This window comes from Dermochelys coriacea, chromosome 9 (assembly GCF_009764565.3).
Source record: "Dermochelys coriacea isolate rDerCor1 chromosome 9, rDerCor1.pri.v4, whole genome shotgun sequence".
Classification (NCBI taxonomy): domain Eukaryota; kingdom Metazoa; phylum Chordata; order Testudines; family Dermochelyidae; genus Dermochelys; species Dermochelys coriacea.
The window spans coordinates 41,284,960-41,312,426 of NC_050076.1; the positions used below are offsets into that span (position 1 = coordinate 41,284,960).

Genomic DNA, 27,467 nt, shown 5'->3' on the forward strand with positions numbered 1-27,467 from the left:
CAGGCAATCTGGTTCTATTCCCTGTTGTGACGAAGATTTGCTTTGTGACCTTGGGCAAATCACCTTTTCTCTCTGTGCCTCAACTCTCCCCTCTATAAAGTGGGGCAAATTATAATCCTCTGCCATGGAAGGATGTCATGAGGCTTAATTCACTGGTGTTTGTAAAGTGCTTGGAGAGCCTTGGGTGGATGAGTGTCAAGGTTCCATCCACACTCTGAACTCTAGGGTACAGATGTGGGGACCTGCATGAAAACCCCCCTAAGCTTATTTTTACCAGCTTAGGTTAAAACTTCCCCAAGGTACAAACTATTTTACCTTTTGCCCTTGGACTTTATTGTAGCCACCACCAAGCGTCTAACAAATATATAATAGGGAAAGAGCCCGCTTGGAAATGTCTTTCCCCCCAAAATCCTCCCAAACCCTACACCCCCTTTCCTGGGGAAGGCTTGATAAAAATCCTCACCAATTTGCATAGGTGAACACAGACCCAAACCCTTGGATCTTAAGAACAATGAAAAAGCAATCAGGTTCTTAAAAGAAGAATTTTAATTGAAGAAAAAGTAAAAGAATCACCTCTGTAAAATCAGGATGGTAAATACCTTACAGGGTAATCAGTTTCAAAACATAGAAAATCTCTCTAGGCAAAACCTTAAGTACAAAAAGACACAAAAATAGGAATATACATTCCATTCAGCACAGCTTATTTTATCAGCCATTTAAACAAAACAGAATCTAATGCATATCTAGCTAGATTACTTACTAAGTTCTAAGAGTCCATTCCTGCTCTGGTCCCGGCAAAAACAACACACAGACCGAGAGAACCTTTGTTTCTCCCCCCCTCGAGCTTTGAAAGTATCTTGTCTCCTCATTGGTCATTTTGGTCAGGTGCCAGCGAGGTTATCCTAGCTTCTTAACCCTTTACAGGTGAAAGGGTTTTTCCTCTGGCCAGGAGGGGTTTTAAAGGTGTTTACCCTTCCCTTTATATTTATGACAAGGCTATGTAAGTACAAATCATTTATTATTATTATAGGAGAGGAGACTGGCACTGACACTGCAAGTTCATGAGCAGTAAGTGATTGGTGGGATGGCTCATCAGCTATAAAACCCACCTTCTTTGCTTATAAAGTAACACATCAACAGAAATAAGACTAAATTTACAATTTAGAAAACCCCAGACACTTCAGGTCCTCAAGAACCTGCACCACACAAGAAATTATACCCCCAGTCCTAGGAAATCAAGCCATATTAATATCATGAACTGTTTTTTTAAAATGAGTCTTCCTCCAGTCACTGCACCCTCCATTGCTTCTAGGATTTATTTTGAGTTTGAGAGGGCATCAGTTTTTACTTGCATGCAGTTAAGTTTGGCTTGCATATTTTATCCTAATATTATAATTACTCAAACAATTCTTCAGATGCATAGTATTTTAGATGTTTTAAAATGTCTTTTTTGTATGTCTGTTCGTTGAAAGATATTTTTAATCCGGTCTGATTTACATATGGCTAAATTCCAAAACTATCACTGTGCCCATAAACTTCCATGGTGTAATTCCCTGAGGGCTCTAGCATTGCTTTATGGTGCCAGCCTGCAATGTGGAGCTGAAGGGGTGCTCTCCGTTATGCAAGGAAAACATGCCTACTGCTACACCCCTACAGAGTGGCTGGTGGTGTGTTGGGAGCCAAGGCATAGCCACATCTCCTTCCTGGTTGAAGAAGCTGTCCCCACTGAGGTCTCCCTTGTGCCCCTAAAAGCCTGTGAGATGTCAATCTTGCCCTCAGTGAGAAAAGTGAAATGGTTTTCCTTTAACATTAAAAGCCTAACAGCACTTTAGACTTAAAATGATAACACCACCACTTACATCAAAGTCACAGCTTTGACAAAAATTCATCAGACCATGGCTTCATCCAGGAACAGTCTTTTGAAGAGTTGCAATTGAGTTAAACCCCCTTCCCTAAATGTTGACAGGGAAAGCTACTACAAGTACACAAATGTATCATTTAAGGAACAGGTATATTATTACTGAAACATATTCATCTTCATATTCACAATTTATCATTAGGGTCCAATTTAGTCACCCTTATATTGAGTAGTACTTCTTGCATAGTCTCACTGAAATCAATGATCCTACCTAAGAAGGAAGGTACTATTCATCACTAGGGCCCTACCAATTTCACAACCCATTCTGGTCCATTTCACAGACATAGGATTTTAAAAATCATCAATTTCATGATTTCAGCTATTTAAATCTGAAATTTCATGGTGTTGTAATTGTAAGGGTCCTGACCCCAAAAGGATTTTTTGGGAGGGCGGGGCGTGTTTCGGTACTGCTGCTGGCAGCGGCACTGCCTTCAAAGCTGAGCAGCTGGACAAGGCAGCTGCTGACTGGGAGCCCAGCTCTGAAGGCAGAGCCACCACCAGTAGCAGTGAAGAAATAAGGATGGCATGGTATGGTTTTGCCACCCTTACTTCTGCACTGCTGCTGCTGCCCAGCTCTGAAATCAGTGCAGAACTAAGGGAAGCAATACAGTGACACCCCCTAAAATAACCTTTTGATTCCCCTGCAACTTTCTTTTGGAAAACTTCCTCATGAAAACTGTATAGTAGAGGGTAAAAGCACACATAAAAAAACAGATTTCATGATGTGAGACCAGATTTCATGGTCCGTGATGCATTTTTCATGGCCATGAATTTAGTAGGGCCCTACTCATCATCAATAAGAGAGTCAGAAGTGGCCTCTTTTCAACTGCAAAACAATAAAAATAGCTGCTAAGAAGTTACTTATTTGCAGATAATTCTGACTATATTTTGGACAGGCGGAAATAAAAGTATAAAGGAAATCTTTATATGTTCTACTCTATATATGTTCTTATAACGTCCTCATTGCCATAATATCTGACCACCATCAATACAACATAAAGCAACATGAGGGACAGAAAGGACTTGTTAGTTTTTGCTTTGTAATTCTCTTTAAGATATGGGAAAGATGTATTTGCAACTATACTAATGGTCTACAGCAGTGGTTCTCAAACTTTTTTTTTCCATGGACCACTTAAAAATTATTCAGGGTCTCAGCAGATCACTTAATGATCTTTCCAAATGTTGTTTGTACCATTAGCTAACAATTGTAAAGCGCTTTGGATAAAAGCGCTATATAAAAAAACCCTTAATAATAATTAACTTATTTTTTTATCTACAAATAAAAGTACAACTCATATTTTAATATCAGAAGTCTTACCTTTCTAATGCAATGGATGTGCCTTCTCTCTCCCAACACGGCAGCCCCCGAGCTGGGACTGGGAAAGACAGGGGTCTCTCCCAGGCAACCACAACCCTGGAGCTGGGGAAAGTCACCTCTTTCTCTGGCCACCACAGCCCTGCATGTCCCAAATTCCCCCCAACCCCTTTTCTCATCCCCTCCCACCTATCCCCTATTCCTTCTAAGACCACCACCTCACCCTACGTCTTCTCCAGGGTCTGTGCGTCTTCTCCAGGGTCCAGGCACCTAATTAGTGCAGACACCTGAACGGCTCCACTAATTAGGTGGGTGGCCCTTCATTCTCTTATGTGTGGCCACCCAGACACACACCTTAGAGGGAACTATCCATGGACCACAATTTGAGAATCACTGGTCTACAGCATCATCATTTGGAAAATGTAGTGAACTCATCATTTTGCATGAATTCTCACTGCAAATGCTCAGAAGGATTCAGCAACAATTCTCAGTAGAAACTGGATCAAATCTTGTTAGAAATCCAATCACACTTGTCAGGACTTCATACAGAGCACTTCAGGATTTCACCTTTTTTAGGTTTCAGAGTAGCAGCCGTGTTAGTCTGTATTCGTAAAAAGAAAAGGAGCTGTAGCTCACGAAAGCTTATGCTCAAATAAATGTGTTAGTCTCTAAGGTGCCACAAGTACTTGTGTACCTTCATGAACTCCAGCTCACTTCATCGGATGCATTTGGGGTAAAGAAGCCTTATTGTAAATGACAGTAACGAAATCCTCAGCTAGGAAGATCTATGTCAAGGGATCTCAAACTGGGGATCGGGATCCCTGAGGGGGTCATGAGGTTATTACACGGGGGGATCACAAGCTGTCAGCCTCTACCCCAACCTCCACTTTGCATCCAGCATTTATAATGGTGTTAAATATATAAAAAAGTGTTTTTAATTCATAAGGGGGTTGCATTCAGAGGCTTGCTATGTGAAAGGGGTCACCAGTACAAAAATTTGAGAACTACTGGTCTATGTGCTTTCTGTCTTTTTTTCCTGTGCCAGAGAGCCACAATGGGGTTAGATTACAGCTCAGGATCTATTTTACTTATCCATTAAAAAAAAAAGCAGGACAATGATTAGCAAAACTGTATGACTTTCATGTGTGAAAATCTGCACAATTTAAAGTGACATTCTACTTTACAGAACACCAAACACCAAAATAAAAGTAATGTAATTTAAATGAAAATCCAGGATTATAACTGGAATGCAGGATATTGGTTACCAAGTATTTGTAATTTAACTTTCATGTATTTAGGAAATGCTGAACAGTTATTTCGATTTTTTTTCTGTATATCAGTTTAAATAAATTACCAAAATAAGTGAAACTGGTGTGATTATATTGCAGTATTTTGACATATTAAATATGTAGGATTTTGCAGAATTTTGCATTTTTGGTGCAGAATTTTGGGGATTTGGACACAGAATTCCCCTCAGGACCAATGGATATAGGAGTGTGAAGATCCCTGCATGCAGTAACTTTTCTGTGGACAAACATAGGATTTCATTTTCCAGAACTATTAACATTTAATTTTCTTGATGATCACAAAGGATGGAATTTTAGGGAAAGAGACAAAGTAGTAGTAGAAACTGATGAAGAGATAACTGAAAAAGGATAAAAGCAATTAAGGAGATACAAAAACATATTAAATAGTCCTGCTAAGAAGGATCCTAGCTAGGAATATGTGGTGAAAAATCTCATGAATGCAAACATCCAAAAAAAGTTTCTTCATCAAGGATACTGGAAGTATTTGGAAATGCAGCATCATTCTTTAATACTGATACCTATTTAAAAACCCTAAATTCACTGGATCTTTGTGGATTCCATACACCCAAGGAAAGAATGGAAGGAAGTTGAGTTGAGTTAGTTCACAATAGAATTGTATGTGAATCAAACTGTTGACTCTTCCATTTTGCTTCATAGATATTGTACAAAGACTACAGAAGAAACAGAAATCAGACCTATCCAAAAACCCCTCACTTAAGCTAAGCCATTACCCCTCCAATCAACCAGTTGAATTGAGGATCTAATTTCTGAAAACCTTGATAGATTTTTCACCACATATTCCTAGCTAGAAAAAACAAATAAGATAGAATAAAAGTGTAACAATTTAGTTATGTTAATGAATGCTAATGAAATAAAAAAATACATAAATTGCATGGGTGTGAGTGGGAAGAAAGAATCGCATTCTCAAATACCAGGCAGATACACATAAGACTCAATCCTGTACTCCTGACCCCGGTTCTAAAGGAGCTCTGCAAAGGATCAGGTGCACAGGAGTGGGCCCTGTAATAATGAGTTGATTATCATATTGCAGTACAATAAAAACTGATCAATATGCAGTACACAAAATCTTGACTATCACTATGATCTTGTTGTGTATGGTACTATACACATAAATATAAAGATAGGATCCCTGCCTCAAGGAGTTTACAATCTAAAGAATGGTTTCAGAGTAGCCGCCGTGTCAGTCTGTATTCGCAAAAAGAAAAGGAGTACTTGAGGCACCTTAGAGACTAACAAATTTATTTGAGCATAAGCTTTCGTGAGCTACAGCTCACTTCATCGGATGCATTCAGTGGAAAATACAGTGGGGAGATTTATATACATAGAGAACATGAAACAATGGGTGTTACCATACACACTGTAAGGAGAGTGACCATTTAAGGTGAGCTATTACCAGCAGGAGAGCAGGGGGGGGGAAACTTTTGTAGTGATAATCAAGGTGGGCCATTTCCAGCAGTTGACAAGAACATGTGAGGAACAGTGGGGAGTTAAGGGGGGGAATAAACATAGGGAAATAGTTTTACTTTGTGTAATGACCCATCCACGCCCAGTCTCTATTCAAGCCTAAATTAATTGTATCCAGTTTGCAAATTAATTCCAATTCAGCAGTCTCTCGTTGGAGTCTGTTTTTGAAGTTTTTTTGTTGAAGAATTGCAAATATAAAGGCTGGAATTGATAACCCTTACACATATTGAATAGCTCCAATGCCTCTGAGCAGTCGCAAACTTTACTCTAAACATACAGTAAACAACAACAGACCAAGCTTGTAAGATAGATTTAGGAGGAGGTGGGAGTTTTGCCCCATAACTTGACATTACTGCAGTCAACCATTTTGTGTGTTTAACCACTACTAGCTAAAAACCAAATACCAGATAGCTAGAAATAATTTCAGGGCTCTTAAAGGCAAGGCCAAACAACTATATAAATGCAGTTTTTCTGATTGAAATAAATAAATAAATAAAAACCAAAAAAAAAAATTAATATGCCATAAAATAAAAGAAAATGTTTAAACAGCCAATCTTGGTTTTAAGAACCTTTGTCATATATATTTTATTATGGTTATAACTATAAATACTAAAAATGTTTTAATAATAAAAAATAACATGCAATTTCCTACATTAAAAAAATTGGTAACTCACTAGGGGTGGCTATAATAACCCACTGAAATTATTATAAATGATGTGCTTTATTTAAACTAGCTATATAAAAAAATCAGCAAAAAAAATACACTTTGGAGCAGTCCAAAAAAGCTTTTCTTAGGGCAGGGAGCTAATACCTAAAGTCTCCTAAAGTCAGCTGGACAGAAGGTGGGCCCTTGGAAGACTGGCTGGTAATTACTCAAGACCATCTCAAACGTTGGGTAACTATAATGTTTGTGATGCTCTAAACTATTGCTATTGCATATATGCAGGTGTGCTTAAAGCCTAATAAAATAGTATTATTATTAAACAAAGAAGTTGTGTCCCCATTGATTTATTCCTAATGCCACCTTAAAAAAACAAACCAGTTACGTTACCATTGCTTTGGGTTCAAAAAACCCTGGGTAACATGAGAGAAAAAACATTTAACAACAGAAAGGGAATATATCCCCTGGGAAAGCATTTTTCCCTATTTTGAGCACATTGTACACATTGTTCTATTTCATATTAGCAAGTTGTTTTTGTTTTTTTGTTAAAGTTAGGTTCCTGTGCATGAGTAGATGGCAACAGAGGGAAGATTAACAATGGAAATCTAAATGAAAGAAGTGAACTTTAGAGGAAATCAGATGGAGGAAGTTCCCAGTGCATGAAAAAAATGTGAAATAAGAGACAGAAGTACAAGTGGCATAAGGACAGGAAGGAGGACTGGGAAGAATTCACGGCATAAGAAGGGGAGCAAGAGCAAGTAAGGCTAATATATAAGCAGGGCAAGCTGTGCAGGGTTTTGAGGACATGAACAATATTTGGATGGGCTTGAAGCTGGAGACCAAAAAGAAGGAAATTAGAGAAATCAAGACAAAAGCTAATGAAGATTAGCCTCATCTCAGTGCATGCACAATGCAAGCCAAGTACATTATTGCATAATGGAAATATAGGGCCTGCTTCTGCTCTCAATTCCACTACTTTTACCGCTGTGGAACTTCATCAATTTCAGTGGGGCTTCTTCTGTTTTATACCAGTGTAAGTGAAAGCAGAATCAGCCCCCGTCAGTCCCATAATTCCTTAAAAAAATATTCTTAGTGCACTTCACATGAGAGAGGCAGACAGGAGAAAAAACCTCTTTAAATGGGATTTAAATAGTTTCTCTCAGTTTATGCATTCTTGATCGTGTTACCTTGCCAGCAAGCACCAACAGTTAGTTGCATGGCTATGTGTGATGGATGAATAGGCCAATCATTTGTCACAAGGTAAGGCTCATACGTCGTGCCGTCCATATATAAGGTAACCACAGGAAACTCAACATTGACGACGTAGTAGTGCCATTCTTTATCACAAATCTGAATAATAAAAGAAATGAAAGAAGATCTTTAGACCCCTTTGTCCTGCTCTTATTTTCATGCAGAATAAATTCTTTTGATCATGTTATTTCCAAGACCTGGAATTCTACTGGTAGAAGCAGATAACAATTACTGCACTTTAGGCTGAAAAAGAACAATGTTAACATTTTCATGGATAAATTTTTGACACAATGCTATGGTATTTAGCCTGTAACTCTGTGGTTACATCTCTACACACACTGGTCAAAAAGGAGGCATCTTACTGAAATTAACAAAAGTCAAACCAATGTTGACAAATATCACAACTGGCACACATATGTAACACATTTTAAACAAATTCCTCTTAAAACACATTCTTTAAAGGGATGGAGCAGAGTGAAAATTCAATGGATTTTGCACTTGTTGTGCATTCTTACATTACTTAAGTCAGATTAACTAGTTAATACATCAGAATAGTTAATGTTTGTACAGCCTTTCAAGAATACAAAGCGCTAGAGAAGTGCTCAATAGTGTTTTTTGTATCAGATCATGATTATTCTAGACCACGAATCAGCAACCTTGGGCATGTGACCCGCCGGGTAAGCCCCCTAGTGGGCCAGACTGGTTTGTTTACCTGCTGCGTCTGCAGGTTTGGCCGATTGCAGCTCCCACTGGCCGCAGTTCGTCGCTCCAGACCAATGTGGGGTGCGGGAAGCAGCAGCCAGCACATCCCTCAGTCTGCACCACTTCCCGCAATCCCCATTGGCTTGGGACACGAACCATGGCCAGTGGGAGCTGCGATCAGCTGAACCTGCAGACGTGGCAGATAAACAAATCAGCCCGGCCCGCCAGGGGGCTTATCCTGGAGGGCCGCATGCCAAAGGTTGCCAATCCCTGTTCTAGATATCCCTTTTCTCCTTAAATTAGGAAAGAATTTATTGCTCAGGGTGTTGATGAATTATTAGCACTTGTTTGGCCCAAACATTATTATGTATTATTATAAATTGTATTGCCTCGGTGCCTAAGGTCCTTAGTCCAGGAGTTCATTGCTCTAGGCACTGTACAAATGGAACAAAACGATGGGCCCTGCCTCAGAGAGCTTTCAATCATGGTTTGGGCAGGTAACATGAAAGTTTCCTCATGCAAATCTATCCAAACAAAGAACAAGGACATTTTAAAATGATAAAGACAAACACTTGGGGGGGAACTCTTTTGTGTATATTATAACAACCTATGAATGGGCAGCTAGCTGGATTGTTCATTTGACTGAACAATCAGATAATTATACAGGAACACAAGATTAAATCACTGCACTGAACCAGGAGATGATTCCACTTAGTCTAGTGCTGTGGGTCTGATCAGTATTGGATTCTTCAGAGAAATATGGAGGTGTCCGTCATGTACAAATTAACATTTCTATAGGGAAATTTATAGACCGTATGATGTGTTAGTCCTTTACCCCTAAGGTATTAAAAATAATAGTTAAAAGAAACCATGGCCTAAGTAACAGCATCTGCTTCTTCACTATGCTAACAGGAGTGGAACCAGCTCTAATCCTAAATTTGCACTGGAACACAAAGTATACACTTTGGTAGTCTATGTATTTTGTGTCCCTGGTTCCGATCTCACGAAGTTATGACCGTATAAAACAGCCATGAAATGACAGTGGGGCCCAGCATGCCTCACACTCATGCTCTCAACTTAGAATTGTGTCATTCTCACTGCAGTGGGAAATCACAGTGGAGAAGGCCTCATAGGACTACAGACTTGACAATGTGCTAGACAGGGGTTGACAAGGCAGAAAGGTCAAATGGGCTCACCGAAGTAAATGGGCTTGCATAGAATTTGGTCAGAAGAACTTTATAGCAGTTTAGCACAACATGAAAGTTTCTTACATTTCCAAACAAAACAAAGAGACCACATTTTGTTTTTATATATATATATTAACACTTTTTAGTCTCTGGACTATATCAGTCACTGATTCTTATGGCTAATTTTATTTCTGCTGCATTCTGTTGTGAGCCTAGAACTGACATGTGCCACACTGGCTGTGCAGAACTTAAGGAACCCACCCACCCTTTTTGAGGGCCATTTAAATGCTACTACTTTGGCAAGCACCACTATTATCGTCATTTTTGTCAGAGACAAAGACACACTAGCACCCCGCCAGGTTTTAAAAAGCTATCATTGGCTTAAGTAGCCCTCCGTCAGCAACAAGAAGGTTTAAACAAGAAATTTATATTTCATCACAGAGAAAGTTCAACCCTCACATCCACAAGAGACTACTTGTCGCCTGCACCCCAGTTTGGGATAACCCTCAAAGAGAGGAGGGTGGTCTGAGAGAGAGAGAGACAGTGCTCTCCATTTCACCTCTCCTCCTCCCAACTCTCTGCTCATCTCTCAAACTGCTGAATTAAGGGGGAGTGATCCCAGGCTGGGAAGAGACCCAGCCTGTGAAATTTACAGCAGTGTCTGGTGAGACAAAACCTTTGCTTTTAAATTCACTTAGCTTAAGTTAGGTGTTTAGTTTACACATCACTCTTATTTTCTTTTGTAGCCAATCCTGACTTTTATGTATCATCATTTATAATTACTTAAAATCTATCTTTCTGTAGTTAATAAACTTTTCTTATTGTTTTATCTTAAACTAGTGTGTTTGGAATGAAGTGTGTGGGAAACTCTATTTGGGATTACTAGGCTGGAGCATACATCGTTTTCCTTTGATGAAATGATGGACTTTCTATGTGCTTGTATTGTTCTGTAGTGTGCTGGACAATACAAGACACACATGTTTGGGGAACAAGGCTGGGAATAAGAATTTGCAGGTGTCCTCCTGTATGTAATTCAGGGAGTGCTGTTCAGAGTGCTGTGGGTTTAACTGGGAGTGAATTTGAATGCTGAAGGTTGTGTGAGCAGACCAGCAGTGGATGTTCTGATAGCAAAGCAGTGTAAAAGGCACCCCAGGCTAGAGAGTTAAGGGAACACCACTGTTCAGTGGTACAGATTGTGCCCTGAGGAATGTCATAATCACCTACCTACACTACAGAACATTAGATGCCATATTTTATATAGCCTGGACAAATCCCAGCATCATCAGATGCACCCATTTCATTGTACTAACAAATTTAAGGGCCTAGGGCCAGATTTTCACAAGTATTTAGACACCTAAAAATGCAGATTGGTGCTTAGTGGAATTTTCAAAAACATCTGAGCAGGTTAGGTGCCTAACTCCTGTATTATTTCAATGGGAGTTAGGTGCCTAGGTGCTTTTGAAAATCCTACTAGGCACTTATTTGCATCCCTAATAACCTTTGAAAACTTGCTCTGGGTCCTTTATAGAAGTGGATACACTTGAAAAAGCTAATGGAATTATCCAAGACAACAGGACTTAATTCCAATCACTCAGAGAGCAGCCACAGTGGGTATTTCATGCCTGGCCATGTCTCAAGAAATAAAATGATGAAATAAATAACGGCAGCATGTAATTTGTTGTGTAGCCATTTCAGACACCTTTTTTGAACCTGTTGACCACAGGAAGCCAATATGTTTTCCCATATGCATTCTACTGTGGCAGCAGAACATAATGCAACCACTACAGTGAAGCTGTTAAAGTAAAATGACAAAATATATTGGCAAATCAAGATTTTTTTAATCAGATCTGGGTAAGAAATTTTTAAATACCCTAATTTATAAAGCTATCCTAGTGAGATATTACAGATGAGCAAAGTTGACCTTAAAAGACTGCTTGGTGGCCAGCGTGGTCTAATCATTTTATCATGTCAGTCTGCCTCTCCAGTGCATTAATCAAATCACAGCTAAATAATCAGCTTGGAGCCTCAATGGTTTTTCTAGCCATCAGAATTCATTTTATATAATAGATGCTAATAATGTAATATATTTTAATGGAGTAATCTGTACATTCATACATAACTTTTCAAGCTATAAAATGCCCACCCTCTTCTGATGGAGTTATAGAATGCCAAAGATTTTGCTAACTGATATTGGTGTGATCTGGACCAAAACCAAAGTGCATTTACCTTGCCCTTTGCAGTCTGCAAAATATCCAGGTACTTTCTTGCCCATTACATGCAGATAGTTCTTATACACATACAAAAGTAGACTTCAGTGCAGTTGGACTGCTTGCATTATCAAGGAGTAAGAGTTACAGGATCCAGCCTTATTTACTTCAATGGGGCTACTCACATGAGTAAGGAGTGGTCACATGCTCTGTATAATGGTTTGCAGAACTGGATTTAAATTTACCATTGTTGGCAAAACAGGAGGAAAAATTAGCATAATATTCCTCTTATGCTAGTGTAACTTCATTGGCTTCAGAATCATTGGGAGTCGTGGGTGTTCGGCAGAATCAGGCCCCTATGGAGGTTATGAAAAATGCAGTCTGTTTTCTTTTAAGAAAATTTCCATCATACAATGGTTAGTAGATATTTTATGAACTTCATACCAGCTTCCTTCTCTTGCTTTTTTTCATCTCATAATGCACATCATAATCCTCCATTTTGTGACAATGACTTCAGCACATCCTGTGATTGCACATAATATTCTGAGCTCTGAGGTACTATATAAAGAAGTCACAAATATCTTTTCACTGATTTTTTGATACTCTGTGGGCAAAATGATGGGGACGTGGGACTGTGTTGCTGCCCTGTTTTCTACGTGCAGATACTCTGCAAACAGAGTTGGATGAAGAAAAATGCTGCATCATTGATGTTTAAATTGCACATATTTTTGAAGTTGCACAAGGTACAACCAATGTTATCAGCACTGATTTACACATAGAGGGCAGATTCCACCATCAGCTATTCCTGTGTAACTCTACAGTATACCCACGGAGATCAGTGGAGAGACCCCAGATTTACAGCAGTGTAACTGAACAGAATTCAGCCCAGTCACTTTAAACTGATGTTTTACTCTTTCAGTCAATAAAAGACATTTATCTCCGCTTCCCTAGTAACTGCTGCATTCATTGTCCTTGAGATGTAACCCATTTCTCCAAACACATGCAAACAATGCAGCATCCTTGTGGAAAATCAGTAATGTTTAAGGGACACCCACATTTGCTTTTTTTTTAACCCTACTATTCCTAGTCCAACTAAAATTACTGCCAAGGAAGTGAGGTAGAAATAGAAAATAATCCCTTTTTGAAAGATGTTTACTTTGTGCATTTGACAGCACTTTGTGTTTGGTTAGTATCTCTGTTCCCTTATATGGTCAGTCAGTCATGTCTCCCCCCACACTTTATTTGTATGGGAATTTCCAGTACAGGGAGTCCTGGGACTTACAACACAATTCGTTCCTCAGAATTGCACTGTAAATCGAAATGTTGCAAGTCAAAACTGTTTTTCCCATAGGAATCAATGGTATAAAGGTGGGATTGGTTGCTACACAATTTTCATCACAATAGCCCAGATTTTTGTACTAAATGAATTATAGATGACTAATGTAGCAACATCAATGCATTTATTTGGTAAACAGCATTCAAATAAACATATACAATCACATATGCTTTGAGTTTCCAGAACTTTTTGAAGGGCTCTTGGCTGGGGGCTTCTCTGAAATCTGAGCTGCAGTCTTCTCTGGACTCTTCTCTGCAATCTTAAAGAATGTGTCCAAGGAACTTTGTACAGATGAATTGGGCTTGCGTTTTACAGAGTTCCTTGCACATAACTTTGTGGTCACGTTATAATGAATGGAGCTGGAACGGGGTCCCTTGAAGTCGCTTGTCCGATTGGCTTCCAGGGCCAGGGTAGCTTGTTGCCAGGTAGCCTTGCTGTTTGTTTTTGATTGGCTCCCAACCCCGGGTTCAGCCAATCAGAAGGCTTGAAGATTGAAATCAGTAATTGGCTGAGGCTCAGCATGTGTTGTGTACAAAGAAAAGGAGTACTTGTAGCCACCAAATGCATCCGATGAAGTGAGCTGTAGCTCACGAAAGCTTATGCTCAAATAAATTTGTTAGTCTCTAAGGTGCCACAAGTCCTCCTTTTCTTTTTGCGAATACAGACTAACACGGCTGCTACTCTGAAACCTGTCATGTGTTGTGTGCGGGTCTCCCTGCCGGCTTTCCCCGTCCGGGTGAAAGAAGCGTCGTAGGGGCGAAACGGGCGGTCAGTTGAAAAGTGTCCTGCGTCCAAGGACTCCCTGTATTAGGGGAGGGAACAATATTGAAAAACGAAGGGAAGTGGGGCCTGCTCCGTTAAACCTTCTGGTTTGAGCTCGACTCCTCTGCCTGATGCCTTCATCTCGCTAGTCCCCATCAGCCTGTTGCTTCTCCTCTCCTTCCCCCACAGCACAGGACTTTGCTGTCTCTCCGAATCCCTGGGGAGCAGGCTTCCGCTCAAACTTTCACACTTTCTCCTCTGGGTACTTCCTCCATGGACAGCATCATTTGGGGTTGGGGCGGGGGAGCTGGGTAGCAGAGTAGAACAAATGATTGAAAACACTCTAGCATGCTTAACTTTGTCTACAAAGATGTGTGAAGACTACTTTTCAATGTGTAAATGTTTTAAAATAAATCACTGGAACACTCAACTTTAAAAATATTTCATACCATAAAAAGAATTTTTCAAAGAAACTGTCCTTTTCCCCTACTTGTCCATCAACGGCTTATTTGGCTTGTCCAGAGGATAACTTGCTTGAAGTCCTCAGGTCCAGCTATTCTCTTCTGAGTAATTGTGATTCCTTTGTGCTGCTACTTGGTCAGATGAGTAGTTAAGTCCAAGAAGAGACTAAATAGATTACACATTAATTTCAGAGGGACTTAATTCCACAAACCCGCTGGATCAATTGTTCTCTTACCTCCTGGGATGTGCCACCACTGACCACTTTAGGGACTGCACTGGCTATTCTCTGACACAGATGGGTTTGTGAACACCTTGTACTAATGCAAGGTCTCCCAGAAACAGGTTTTCTGACACTGGCCAGCCTACGCACTGGTGGAAGTAGAACAAGTTCTGGGTGAACCTGGTCTCTGACCTGCTTAACTCCACCTCCAGGCTTGTTTTTTTTTGTCCTCCCCTCTCTGCTTTTTTCACCTCTAGGTTTATCTAGTGCCAGCTTCCTTACAGTCCTTTTTCATTATCTTCTGACTATTGATATGAAAGCTAGAGCTGGGCAGGGAATGCAAATTCCATTTTACGGAGGATGTCAAGATTTTGAAATTTGTTTTCATCCCAAATGGGGACAAAACCCCCCAACATTTGAAATTTTCTGTGAAAGAAAGTTATTGGAAAAATCATTTGGAGTTAAATTGGGTTTATTTGACAAAATCAAAATGGTTCCATTTTGAATTTTTAAAATGTCACAAAATAAAATACAAAATGAAAAAAATGCCCAATGAAATCATTTTCAAAAGAAAAATCAAAAGATTTCATTCAAAAAATATCAAAAAGGGGCATATCAGCATTGTTGGAACCAACTTTCTGAATAGGATGACCATATTTCCCTATGCTGTATATGGGACATGTGGTAAAATTACTTGTATTCAAACAAGTTCAATGGGAATCAATCAGAACTATGCAGTACAAATGTTCAAATGAACATCAAGTTGACTAAGCCCCTGTTAAAAAGAAATTCTGCGTAGTTGGATTCTTTTTATTTATCTTCTTATCTTTAAAGCTTTCAGGTTCACATGAGGAGGGGGGACACACACACCGCTACCCCCCACATACACACACAGGGAGAGATGACACACACACTCCCATACACCTCTCTCACAAAGGTGGGGTGACTGACCGTCCAACCCTCCCTGTTGCTCTCCACCCTTCATGCCTGGCTGGGCCCCCAGGACGGACCCGCCTCTCCTGGTACTTGGCCCTGTATCTTCCCGAGGCAACACATGGGGGGGGCACACAGGGTCACATACCCCTCCCCCTCAGATTTCTTCCAGGGTTCACACCAGAATGTGTCCAGCAGCAGCCATGGGGGGGATGTGTCTTTGCAGAGCTCATCTCTTCCCCCTCACACACACACCCCCGCCTCCTGTGGCTGGAAGCACTTTTTCCCTTCCTCTCCTCACAATGTTGAAAGGCAGCTAACACCTCCAGTCTGCTGCTGGCCACTGACATAACCTGGCTGTAGATATAACTCAGCTGCCTCCAGCGCAGGCAGGAAGGAGTTAATCCCTAAGGATACATTGTGCACAAGGGCCCAGGGAACCTGACTGCAGAGGCTTCAGTGAACCTAGCCAGAGAGGTGTCTCAGTAGGGAGGGTGCCTAGGGGATAGACTTATAAGAAAGGCTAAGATTATGTCACGGAAGTCATGGAAGTCATGGAATCTGTGACTTCCAGAGACCTTTTCCGCTTTAGCCCAGGGATGGTGGGGCTAGAGCTGTCACCCCAGCATGGGCCCTGGAGCTCTCACCTACCATGGCCGGCAGGGTCCCTGCAACTTCCAGCTGCTGGCCCTGGAGCTCGGAGCAATGGCGAGAGGCTCCACACAGCTCCGAGCTGCTGTGGGCGGCAAGGGACCCCAGCATTCTCAGCCACCACAAGGTACCGGGAGGACTCAGGAGCTGCAGCAGCGGTGGGTGCTGGATCCCCCCATACCCATTTTGTCACTGTTATTTTCAATAAAAGTCAGGGAAAGGTCACAGGCTTCCATGCATTTTTATTGCCTGTGACCTGTCCGTAACTTTTACTAAAAATAACTGTGACAAAATTTTAACCTTATTTATAAGAGGTGGATTACAATAATCTCTACTTCATCCAAAAATATTGGTCAATCATCATCCAAACATGCTGCATATAAATGTTAAACTGAGTTACAATTTTAAAAATAATGTGGTTATTCGGAGCTAGCCTAGCCATTAAAGCAAAGGACTGGGGAGGTCAGAACATTTGGGTTCTAGTTTCAACTCTGCCATTGACTTGCTGTGTGATCCTGAGCAAGTCATTTAACCTCTCTGACCTACATCCACAAAGGGATTGAGGCATTCCAATGCTCAGCCACTGGAATATAGAAATATTCTCAAACTGTGTCTGGCCCAGTGCACATACATACGAAGTGCACCAGCTTCAACGGGAGAGATAGAGAAAGACCCCACCATAATATCCCTTAGTCCAGTGGCTAAGGCACTCACCCGAGAGATGGGAAATCCCTGTTTAAATCTCAGGAAGTCACGTAATCCATGCCTTCCGCAAACTCCGTGACAGACACAGAGCCCTAATCATTATTAAACATTATGGTCCATGTGGCTGTCCCCAGGGCCTCCTGAGCAACTGGTCCTGGGGACAGCTGCTTGCGTGGCCGTTGGATCAGCCACGCTGGCTGCTGCAGAAGTCACAGAGGTCTCAGGAAGTCACGTAATCCATGCCTTCCGCAAACTCCGTGACAGACACAGAACCCTAATCATTATTAAACATGACCATTCTTTATTGAAATAGTTTATTTTTACAATCTCATTGACATCAACACAGATGGGCCTCTCTAGTTCAGGAAAGTTTGGGTACTTTTAACAGGGTAGTCCCATCTAACCCTACAGAATGTAGGTCATATCTCCCAACTGATGTATATCACCACCTGGAATGTCACTCCAAGATTTATTAGCCTTACAGTAGCATGTCTGTTTACAAGATCATGCAGTAAGTCACTAGCACTTTTCTTCTATCGTTGTCACATTCTTCTTGGTGACCTTTCAAGCTGCTGATTTTCTACTGCTCATCAGTATTGCAAACTTTTGTATTTTAGGCCACTGTTTACTATCAAGACTATAATGGAGAAGGTTATTATTGTCAAGTTACAACAAATCAAGATCATTAATAAAGGAGCAACCAGAAACAGATAGGCATTAGGATGCCTAAACTGCTTGAATAATGATAGATATCTCTACTTCTCAGTAAAACAGGAATGCTTGGGACTATGATCATGAATTACATCATTTCCGACAGGTTTCAGAGTAGCAGCCGTGTTAGTCTGTATTTGCAAAAAGAAAAGGAGTATTTGTGGCACCTTAGAGACTAACAAATTTATTAGAGCATAAGCTTTCGTGAGCTACAGCTCACTTCATCAGATGCATTTGGTGGAAGACACACCCCTAGAACCCCAACCTGGGGTATTCTATCTGCTACCCAAGATCCATAAACCTGGAAATCCTGGACGCCCCATCATCTCAGGCATTGGCACCCTGACAGCAGGATTGTCTGGCTATGTAGACTCCCTCCTCAGGCCCTACGTTACCAGCACTCCCAGCTATCTTCGGGACACCACTGACTTCCTGAGGAAACTACAGTCCATTGGTGATCTTCCTAAAAACACCATCCTAGCCCCTATGGATGTAGAAGCCCTCTACACCAACATTCCACACAAAGATGGGCTACAAGCCGTCAGGAACAGTATCCCCGATAATGTCACGGCTAACCTGGTGGCTGAACTTTGTGACTTTGTCCTCACCCATAAATATTTCACATTTGGGGACAATGTATACCTTCAAGTCAGCGGCACTGCGATGGGTACCCGCATGGCCCCACAGTATGCCAACATTTTTATGGCTGACTTAGAACAACGCTTCCTCAGCTCTCGTCTCCTAATGCCCCTACTCTACTTGCGCTACATTGATGACATCTTCATCATCTGGACCCATGGAAAAGAAGCTCTTGAGGAATTCCACCATGATTTCAACAATTTCCATCCCACCATCAACCTCAGCCTGGACCAGTCCACACAAGAGATCCACTTCCTGGACACTACGGTGCTAATAAGCGATGGTCACATAAACACCACCCTATATCGGAAACCTACTGACCGCTATTCCTACCTACATGCCTCTAGCTTTCATCCAGATCATACCACACGATCCATTGTCTACAGCCAAGCTTTACGATATAACCGCATTTGCTCCAACCCCTCAGACAGAGACAAACACCTACAAGATCTCTATCATGCATTCCTACAACTACACTACCCACCTGCTGAAGTGAAGAAACAGATTGACAGAGCCAGAAGAGTACCCAGAAGTCACCTACTACAGGACAGGCCCAACAAAGAAAATAACAGAACGCCACTAGCCATCACCTTCAGCCCCCAACTAAAACCTCTCCAATGCATCATCAAGGATCTACAACCTATCCTGAAGGACAACCCATCACTCTCACAGATCTTGGGAGACAGGCCAGTCCTTGCTTACAGACAGCCCCCCAATCTGAAGCAAATACTCACCAGCAACCACACACCACACAACAGAACCACCAACCCAGGAACCTATCCTTGCAACAAAGCCCGTTGCTTAACTCTGTCCACATATCTATTCAGGGGACACCAACATAGGGCCTAATCACATCAGCCACACTATCAGAGGCTCGTTCACCTGCGCATCTACCAATGTGATATATGCCATCATGTGCCAGCAATGCCCCTCTGCCATGTACATTGGTCAAACTGGACAGTCTCTACGTAAAAGAATGAATGGACACAAATCAGACGTCAAGAATTATAACATTCAAAAACCAGTTGGAGAACACTTCAATCTCTCTGGTCACTCGATTACAGACCTGAGGGTGGCTATCCTTCAACAAAAAAGCTTCAAAAACAGACTCCAACGAGAGACTGCTGAATTGGAATTAATTTTCAAACTGGATACAATTAACTTAGGCTTGAATAGAGACTGGGAATGGATGAGTCATTACACAAAGTAAAACTATTTCCCCATGTTATTTCTCCCCCCCCCCGACCCCACCCCACCCCTCACTGTGCCTCAGATATTCTTGTTAACTGCTGGAAATAGCCTACCTTGCTTGTCACATGAAAGGTTTTCCTCCTTTCCCCCCCTGCTGCTGGTGATGGCTCATCTTAAGTGATCACTCTCCTTACAGTGTGTATGATAAACCCATTGTTTCATGTTCTCTGTGTGTGTATATCAATCTCCCTTCTGTTTTTTCCACCAAATGCATCCGATGAAGTGAGCTGTAGCTCACGAAAGCTTATGCTCTAATAAATTTGTTAGTCTCTAAGGTGCCACAAGTACTCCTTTTCTTTTTATCATTTCCGACAGTAACACATTAGAAAAGGGGTAGTGCTGGGAGTAACTTTGCCTTATAACCCTGAAAATGCTATTCTCCTTGGATCAGCATCATAGGCCCTTTCAATATTTTTGCACATCTCTAGAAGAGCTTGTAAACTGTATTGAAAGGGAGGAAAGTCTTTAATGGCTTTGTTGCTAATGATTTAGAGCTATCAAGCCTTTTCCTCATCAATAGGATAAATATTGATCTTAATAATGTTAACACATTCTCTTAACTTCATATATTTACTGTATTTATTATGCAGCAGGTCATACAGTGAATAATATATTTACCTGAATCCCACTCGATTTCACTATATGGTACATGTATATGCCTTATACATAAATTTCCACTGTTGTACAGTTTTCCAGTTTGTAAACATGTCTCTATAGAGTTTATAGAGGTCACTATTGTGAAAAGCTGGTAAACATGCAGGGATGGTTCAGGCTCTGCATTTTTGTCTTTACTAGAGAGGATATCAAATGCAGCTAGGAGAATTTTCCCTTTGATCTTTTGCTTATGGGCATTAACATTATCCTCTCAGCCACAGCACCCAGATCAAACATTTTGCCCTGCTATGGAAGGCGACATGTTTTGTAAATCTACTTTATAGTTTTTCACCTATTACCATTCTACAGAATATGGACCATAGATGTTGGGTGCGTGAGGGGAAGAGATATTAATCTGTGCTTAAACAGAAATGTCACTTTTTTCAACTTATAAAACAATCCTTTTTGAAAGAGCTTTGTTAAAATTTACATATTCTGACACCATCCTTTTATGCAGATGACAGAAGATGGATAGTTAAATGGATCCAATATATTTTAATGAAGAAAGATCTCATTGTTAGAACACTCAGCACCAAGTACAAACTATGTGTCATCTCTGTACTGCATACAAACTATGGCTCCCAAGGTAATAGAGTCTGAAGGTTCCAAAAGACAGTTTCATCTGTATCTTCTGTGGGTAGTGTGGTAAACCCAGGACAAACAGCTACAAAAGAGGGGGGCAGTAATCAGTCCCAGAAGGTTAAAAGATCCCTCCCTATGCACTGAGGAGAGGTAACCACAGGTTAATAAAGTTCAGCTGAAAAGGGGTTGCTAGAGAACCAATTAGGTTCAGCTGACTCCAACTGCTTGAGACCTTTTAAAACCCTCCCCTGTTAGGGTGGGGGGAGTGAGAGAAGCTGCTAGTAGTTTGGCTGTAGCAAAACACTGAACCCTTCCAGGAAGGGGGTGGGGGCCCTGCATTCCCTCTAGGAAAGGAAAATGGGCACAAGGGACTGACTGTCTGAAGAAAGGTATGGCCTGACTTTGTGCCACCCAGAAAGACTGCCTTGCCCAAACCTGTGTCTCCAAGGCTAAAAAGAACTGAGCCTGCTGAGGTGAACAAGGTACTTTGCCACAGTAGTTTATGCCTAAAGCACGGAGCCAGTATTTGAAAAGTAATCCAAAGGAGGAAATACTTGTTGTTAGTTCAGAAATTCCTGTTACTGGATTTAAATTGAATTTTTCAGACTGAAAATATCTCTTCTACATATGCCACCTAAGTCAAATGTGAGAAGAACTGTAGGTATTCTATTTGTGAGATAATTCATTGTGCATGAGATTGATGAATGTGACCCAAAAGGTGAGCATACAAAAGGCTTTCCCTTCATCCTGCTGTGGATTAAATGTTCTGTTCCTTATGAACAGAAAACACTGTCAAAGAAATCAAATGAGCTTTTAGATTTTATTTTTTGAAACTAACTTCTTTTTTTATTGTTGAATCTCCTCTATTAGAAAACTGTTACTGTTGAAGCATGTTAATGTAAAATGAGCTGATGAATAATCAACTGTCCCTTGCTGATAATCATAAGGGGTTAATTTATATAAATATCTACAGGTCTTCTGTTTGTTGCAATTCTTTTGTTGTGCTACTCTTTCTTCACATAAATCTCTTCTGTAAAATCTCCTTAGCAGAGAGGTTCCTGGGTAATACTGACTGATTAATGTGAGCAAATAAGCTATTCAAATTTCACCTCTATTTCCTTCCCTGTATGGTCAGTGAGCAGCTAATGATTTCCTCTGATTTCTGTTTCAGAAATATTTGTTGAATAGTTTTGGCAAATACTCCTCAGTTTGTAGATTTCTGTGAGTAATTCACTGCATGTATTCCATAGTTAAGCTGACAAACAGGTTGGCTTTTATTGGAGATGGGTCACATGGTATATTTCTGTCCTCTAATAGGATGAGCATAGTTATTAGAATCATGTTCCAGGAATGAATAGACAGGTTTATATATGCCACATTCATTTTTCAGAGCATTACCCAATACACACAATTGGCTGGCAAGTATATTCATTTTCTGGAGGAGTCACTTAAAGTAAACATAAGAAGGGTGCAAACAGTCTAATCAAATCCATCTAACAATATTAATCATCGCAGAATTGTTGTTTCTTTGTTTCAGTAACTGTTCTGTGTCTATTCCCTTTCTGCCTTCACATTTAACATCCAGTTATTGGCTGCATATGTCAGCCTTATTTAATCCAACCATTCCTGCCCTGAAAAGAACTTTAACTAATTTTTGAGGCAAAGCATCAGCCCACTATTCATGATTGCAAAAAAATCCAACAACTAATAGCTCTACAGCCTCTTAACATTTATGACTGTAAAATTGATTTTGTTGCTTTTTAAAAAATTTGCCTTTAGTTTTCCCTTCACTAAACTTACATTTTTGCACCTACCTAACATACCACTTTGCTTCTGGAACTGTGAAATGAATATACCTGCCCCTCAACTGACAATAGATAACGTATGAAGGCAATTGTTAAGGGAGGCTGGAAGAAAAATATCTCTCTATGGGAAAAGAGAATCAATATACCCAAACCACTTAAATTAATGGACTGTGGACTGAAAAGCAGCATCATATTCAGCAAGTTCAATGGTTTTCCATAATAAAGGATACTGTCGTGTACTTATCCTCCACATCAAACTTCAATTTGAATCTTAGTTTTTATAGCCCTGCTTGGATTCCTACAATCTCTTTGAGCAAGTTTCTGAATCCTGACTGCTGGTGGCAGGCAGTGCATGGAAAAGCTAGATAGCTTTGCTCTGGACCAGCCCTTATGAGACTGCAATACCAATTCTGTTCCAAATATTAGCAGCGGGGGGGGGGGGGAGTGTTAGGTGGTGCAGTTTGTACCCCCCTCTTAGGAGATGTTTCACTTTTGCTTTGCCCATAACTAGTATCTTGGGGCCGTACCACAACCTAGATTTCAACAATACTGCAGCAGCACAATAAGCTGATGTTGTACAACCTTCACATATAGGTAGTCAATGTGGGAAATAAACTCATTTCCGGGTTCATGGACTGTTTTCAAAAATTTCCAAATCAAGCTCTTAAAAAAAAAAAATGCAGGTAGCATGATTACTGTTGCCCTTTCTTCTGACAACCTGTTCTATTGTGATACTAGTGTTGCTCTTCTGCAGTGTCCCCCTGCAATCCTGGAACAGAGGCAATCAAACAGCATGCAGGGCATCTTTCTTTTTAGGAACTCAGCCCAACACCAATGCCCAGTTCCCAAAGAGCAACTCTAATTAGAGACCAAGGCAGACAGAACTCATTCTTTCTACCACTCTAAGGACCACAGCCACTACACAGCACTGTGTGTAACAGAACTCTTACCACAGTATGTCTCTAAATGTCAAGTTTCTCACCTTATACAGTATTACAATTCCTTGCCACAGTACAGAAATAAGCTAACGGATTTGGAAGTTATGTAAATCAAACAGCATCTAGCACAGCCTCATATTCTGAAGGGGAGAAACTGAAGATGTAGGGCAGGGTAGGCCTGTGTCACCATCTTGATCTCACGAACTGAAAAGGGTAGTGCAGCTTTACACTTTTGAACAAGAATTTGAATAATTATTAGCTATTCCATGCACATCATAAAAATGTGCAGGATTGTAGCAGGGTGGTCACCTGCTCCTTCCCTGAAGGACTTGAAATCAGCCCTGGGAGAGGGCTGGGGCTGGGGCTGGGAGCAAGCAGTTCCCAGGCTGATTGGGGGAGGCAGGCTCAGCTGTGGCCATACTCCAATCAGGGCTCAGCTGGCCCTTATAAGAAGGCAGTGGGCCAGGAGCAGAGTGTCTTCTCCATCTGTGGAGGGAGATGGGCTTGGCTGCTGGGGAGTGTACTAGAGTACGTGAGGTAGAGCAGGACTGGGGGAAGGCCTGGAGAGCTCTGGCTGGAAACTCCCTAGGCTGCAGGCCTAGTGCAAGGCCAAAAAGGGTACTAGAGTTGCAGGGGGCAGCCCACGGGTAGGCAGAGACAGCAGGAACCCTCCTTGCCTGTGATTGGCTTATACACTGCAGTCCCCCCAGTGTGGGGGGGCTCTATGGTGACTGGAAGTAGCCAAAGGGTGAGGTGAGGTGGGGATAGCAGGTGGGGGTTCCCTGGGGAGGGGAGACCCAGAGACTGTGGGGGGTACTGCCAGGGGGCAGCACCCCACTGAAAGGGGCACTGAGGTCCAGGAGGGACATGGGGGGACAGAGGCCTGCAGAGGGCACTCCAGAGGCTGGAAGAGCTAATTCCCTGAGACCAACAGGAGGCACCATAGGGGTGAGTCCCACACCATTACAAAGATTTTTATTGTATACAGTGCTCAGGTAAGTTTTTTTTGTATGCAGACTGTGTATTTCTGCTTTATCTCAAGGAATATCTGTCCCCTTGAAGCTTATCATTTTTCAATTAGTTACCTTACTCAATACAGGATTAGAGTATGCTCTTTCCTTACTGTTTCATATGTATACTATTTAGGCATTTAGTTTAATTTAAAACTAATCTGCATCCTTGCTCTCATTTTTAAAATGTATTCCCTAGTGTTATCTGGAATACCCATCTATCATGTTTGTGGGCACTTTAGAAGACAACCCTAAGGCTTGTTCAATATTTTGGAAGGAATGATTAGAAAATATTGAGATGGCTCTAGCTGATGTATGTTTGTCTTGGGTATTAATGATTTCCCTTACCAACCCACAAACTGCATCTTTCAAAACTGAATTCTCTCCTAACAGCACTACATATTTCTTAGCCACAGTGTGGATGTCCATTGCATGTTTTGAAAATACTGATGCACTACCATCAATGGATGTTCCACTTGTTAAACATGTAAAGATTATACAACGATATAGCACTGAGAAATTTACTGTAAGAATGTTACCACTGGTCCATAATTGCTCATTCAAACCATATTTATTCTACACATAAATCTGATTAAACTGGATATTTCTTCCCATATCTACCTGATTTTTTTTGCAGGCAATACATGGTTAATATTCTTTTAAAATCATTTAGTGATCTACCAAAGAAGTCATTCTCTCTCTGTCCTCACCACACATCCAAGCAACCTTCCCACAGAGATTTAATCACAATTAGCACATTTTTGCTAATTTAAGTTTCAGTGAAACAGCATTTACTGATAGAAGAAAGTGTCGTCATTTTTTTTTACCAGCTCTAGTAACTACCCAAGTAAGTTGGCTCTAACTTTGATATCAGACTCGTACAAAAAAGATATTCTATGAGCTTTGATCTTTTTTCTGTGATAAAGACATGATTGAATCCAACAACTTTCTGTCTAATATATTGTCAATGATGAGTGACATAGCAAATTTTTTCTAGAGAAGGAGATAAATAAAAATATTGCAATCACCTGCTGTCAATTGGGGCAAATATTTATTACTGAGATTAAGGTTTAACCTGATCTGTGCACTGTTCTCAATTTACAAGTACCAAAAATAGATTTATTTTCTTGCTTTGTCTAAACTGCCTGCCTTACATGCTATAGGAGAGAAGGTTAATTGTAGTATTGACCTCTTTGCTAGATAGCCTCTTAATCTTCATTTTCCTGATGACATTCAGCCAAACTGATTTGATAACTGTCTTCCAACATAGGGCTCTGTACCCTCCCCCCACCTTTGTTAATCACTCTACCCCCTCAGTAGGAATGTGTTACTCTTACTCTGCCATTTAATAAAGAACATTTTACTCCAACCTTAGATCATCTGGAACACGGAGGTCAGAACCTAAGAACTTCAAGGAATTCAAAGATAAATCCTGTGCATTCTCAACAATAGAAGAAAAGAAGAAAATCAAGCACAACTCGTACCTCCAAAATGGGTCTTCCTTATTATGCCCTAGGCCCCATTACTTCAATGCAAGATGGCCTTTCTTCCATCAGGGACTGTTCCAGATTGACACAACTGCTAATCCATAGTTTGGAGAGGATTCCCAGCTTGCCCTGCTCATAAGGGAATAGACTATCACACCCTACAAATACAGTAGACCCAAGGACTTTTTTTAATAGTATCTACACCACTGATAAGAGAAAGTGTGCCTGATTATTTAAATATATTTTTCAGTCATTTTTATTGTAACATAATGTAAATGGATTTAAAATCGGGTTGTACAGTACTTTTGGATTTGCAGTACATTCCTGCCTTTTTCACACCCTAGAAATTCTGACAGAATGTCTCTCCCTTTCCCCCCCCCCCCCCCCGCTAAAATGAATTAAAATTATTGTCAAAATGCTGCCTTTGTCAGACAATTTTCTTTATCATGGTAGATGTTTCAGCTAGAGGAAGAATAGTGATATAAGACCATCAAAAGGTTCAGGGTTTAGATCAAATAAGGATCTGGACCATTAAATGGTCACCTCTTTTCAACAAACATCATTTCCACAAAGAGGTCTGGTAGCAATTTAAGTCCCTTGATATTTGATGATCTCCTTCATTAGCCCTTTGTAAACCTGTTCGTTTTTTTTTTTTTTAGGTTCCTATCCCTGGGGAAAAATGCTGAATCCATTACACCAAGCATAAGTGATTCAAATCTCATGTCACACAGGTTTAAGATGGAGAATGTGGTATTCCAGAACGTACAAACAAGTGTTACTCAAGCTAAATAATGAGCAACTGAAGTGTTTAAAATTGAAACTAAACTATTAAACTGAAATATACTGGACAAGTAGTCATGTTTACTGGTAGCTAATAAAAGTAGTTATTGGAGTTCCTTCTGGTGTCAAATAACACAGATTACATAATTGATAGAAGGTTAAATGATTCCCATAAACTGATAATGTGGAAAAAATGACTCTGCAATTACAAATAACACATTGGTCAACTGCTTCTTGCGTGTTTTTTTAATTATACTCAAGGGTAAAATCTAATCTGATTTCTATTAAATACCACTTGGACGCAAGAGCTGAGGCACTCCAATGCTCTATGCAAATGATCTCTAAAGCAAGAGCCCCCTAATCTCCATGCTATGTCTTTGAATAAAAGGTACAGCCTGGATGCTTTCACAGTGAGATGAACTCATTCTCTGCTCAAAGAGCATCAGCCCTGCTGAGAACACAGGACTGATTTCAGCAAAAGTTGGAAGGTGTGAGGATAAAGTTGGTA

At 40.7% G+C, this 27,467-nt stretch overlaps 1 protein-coding gene across 1 annotated transcript in view; it reads right to left on the reverse strand.

The window, feature by feature from the left end:
• The window catches only part of CLSTN2 (calsyntenin 2), a 690,495-nt gene that overhangs the window by 36,198 nt on the left and 626,830 nt on the right, over positions 1-27,467 (reverse strand). The window contains 1 exon segment of the mRNA XM_038416570.2: positions 7,874-8,036. Coding sequence (XP_038272498.1) covers positions 7,874-8,036 — 163 coding nt within the window.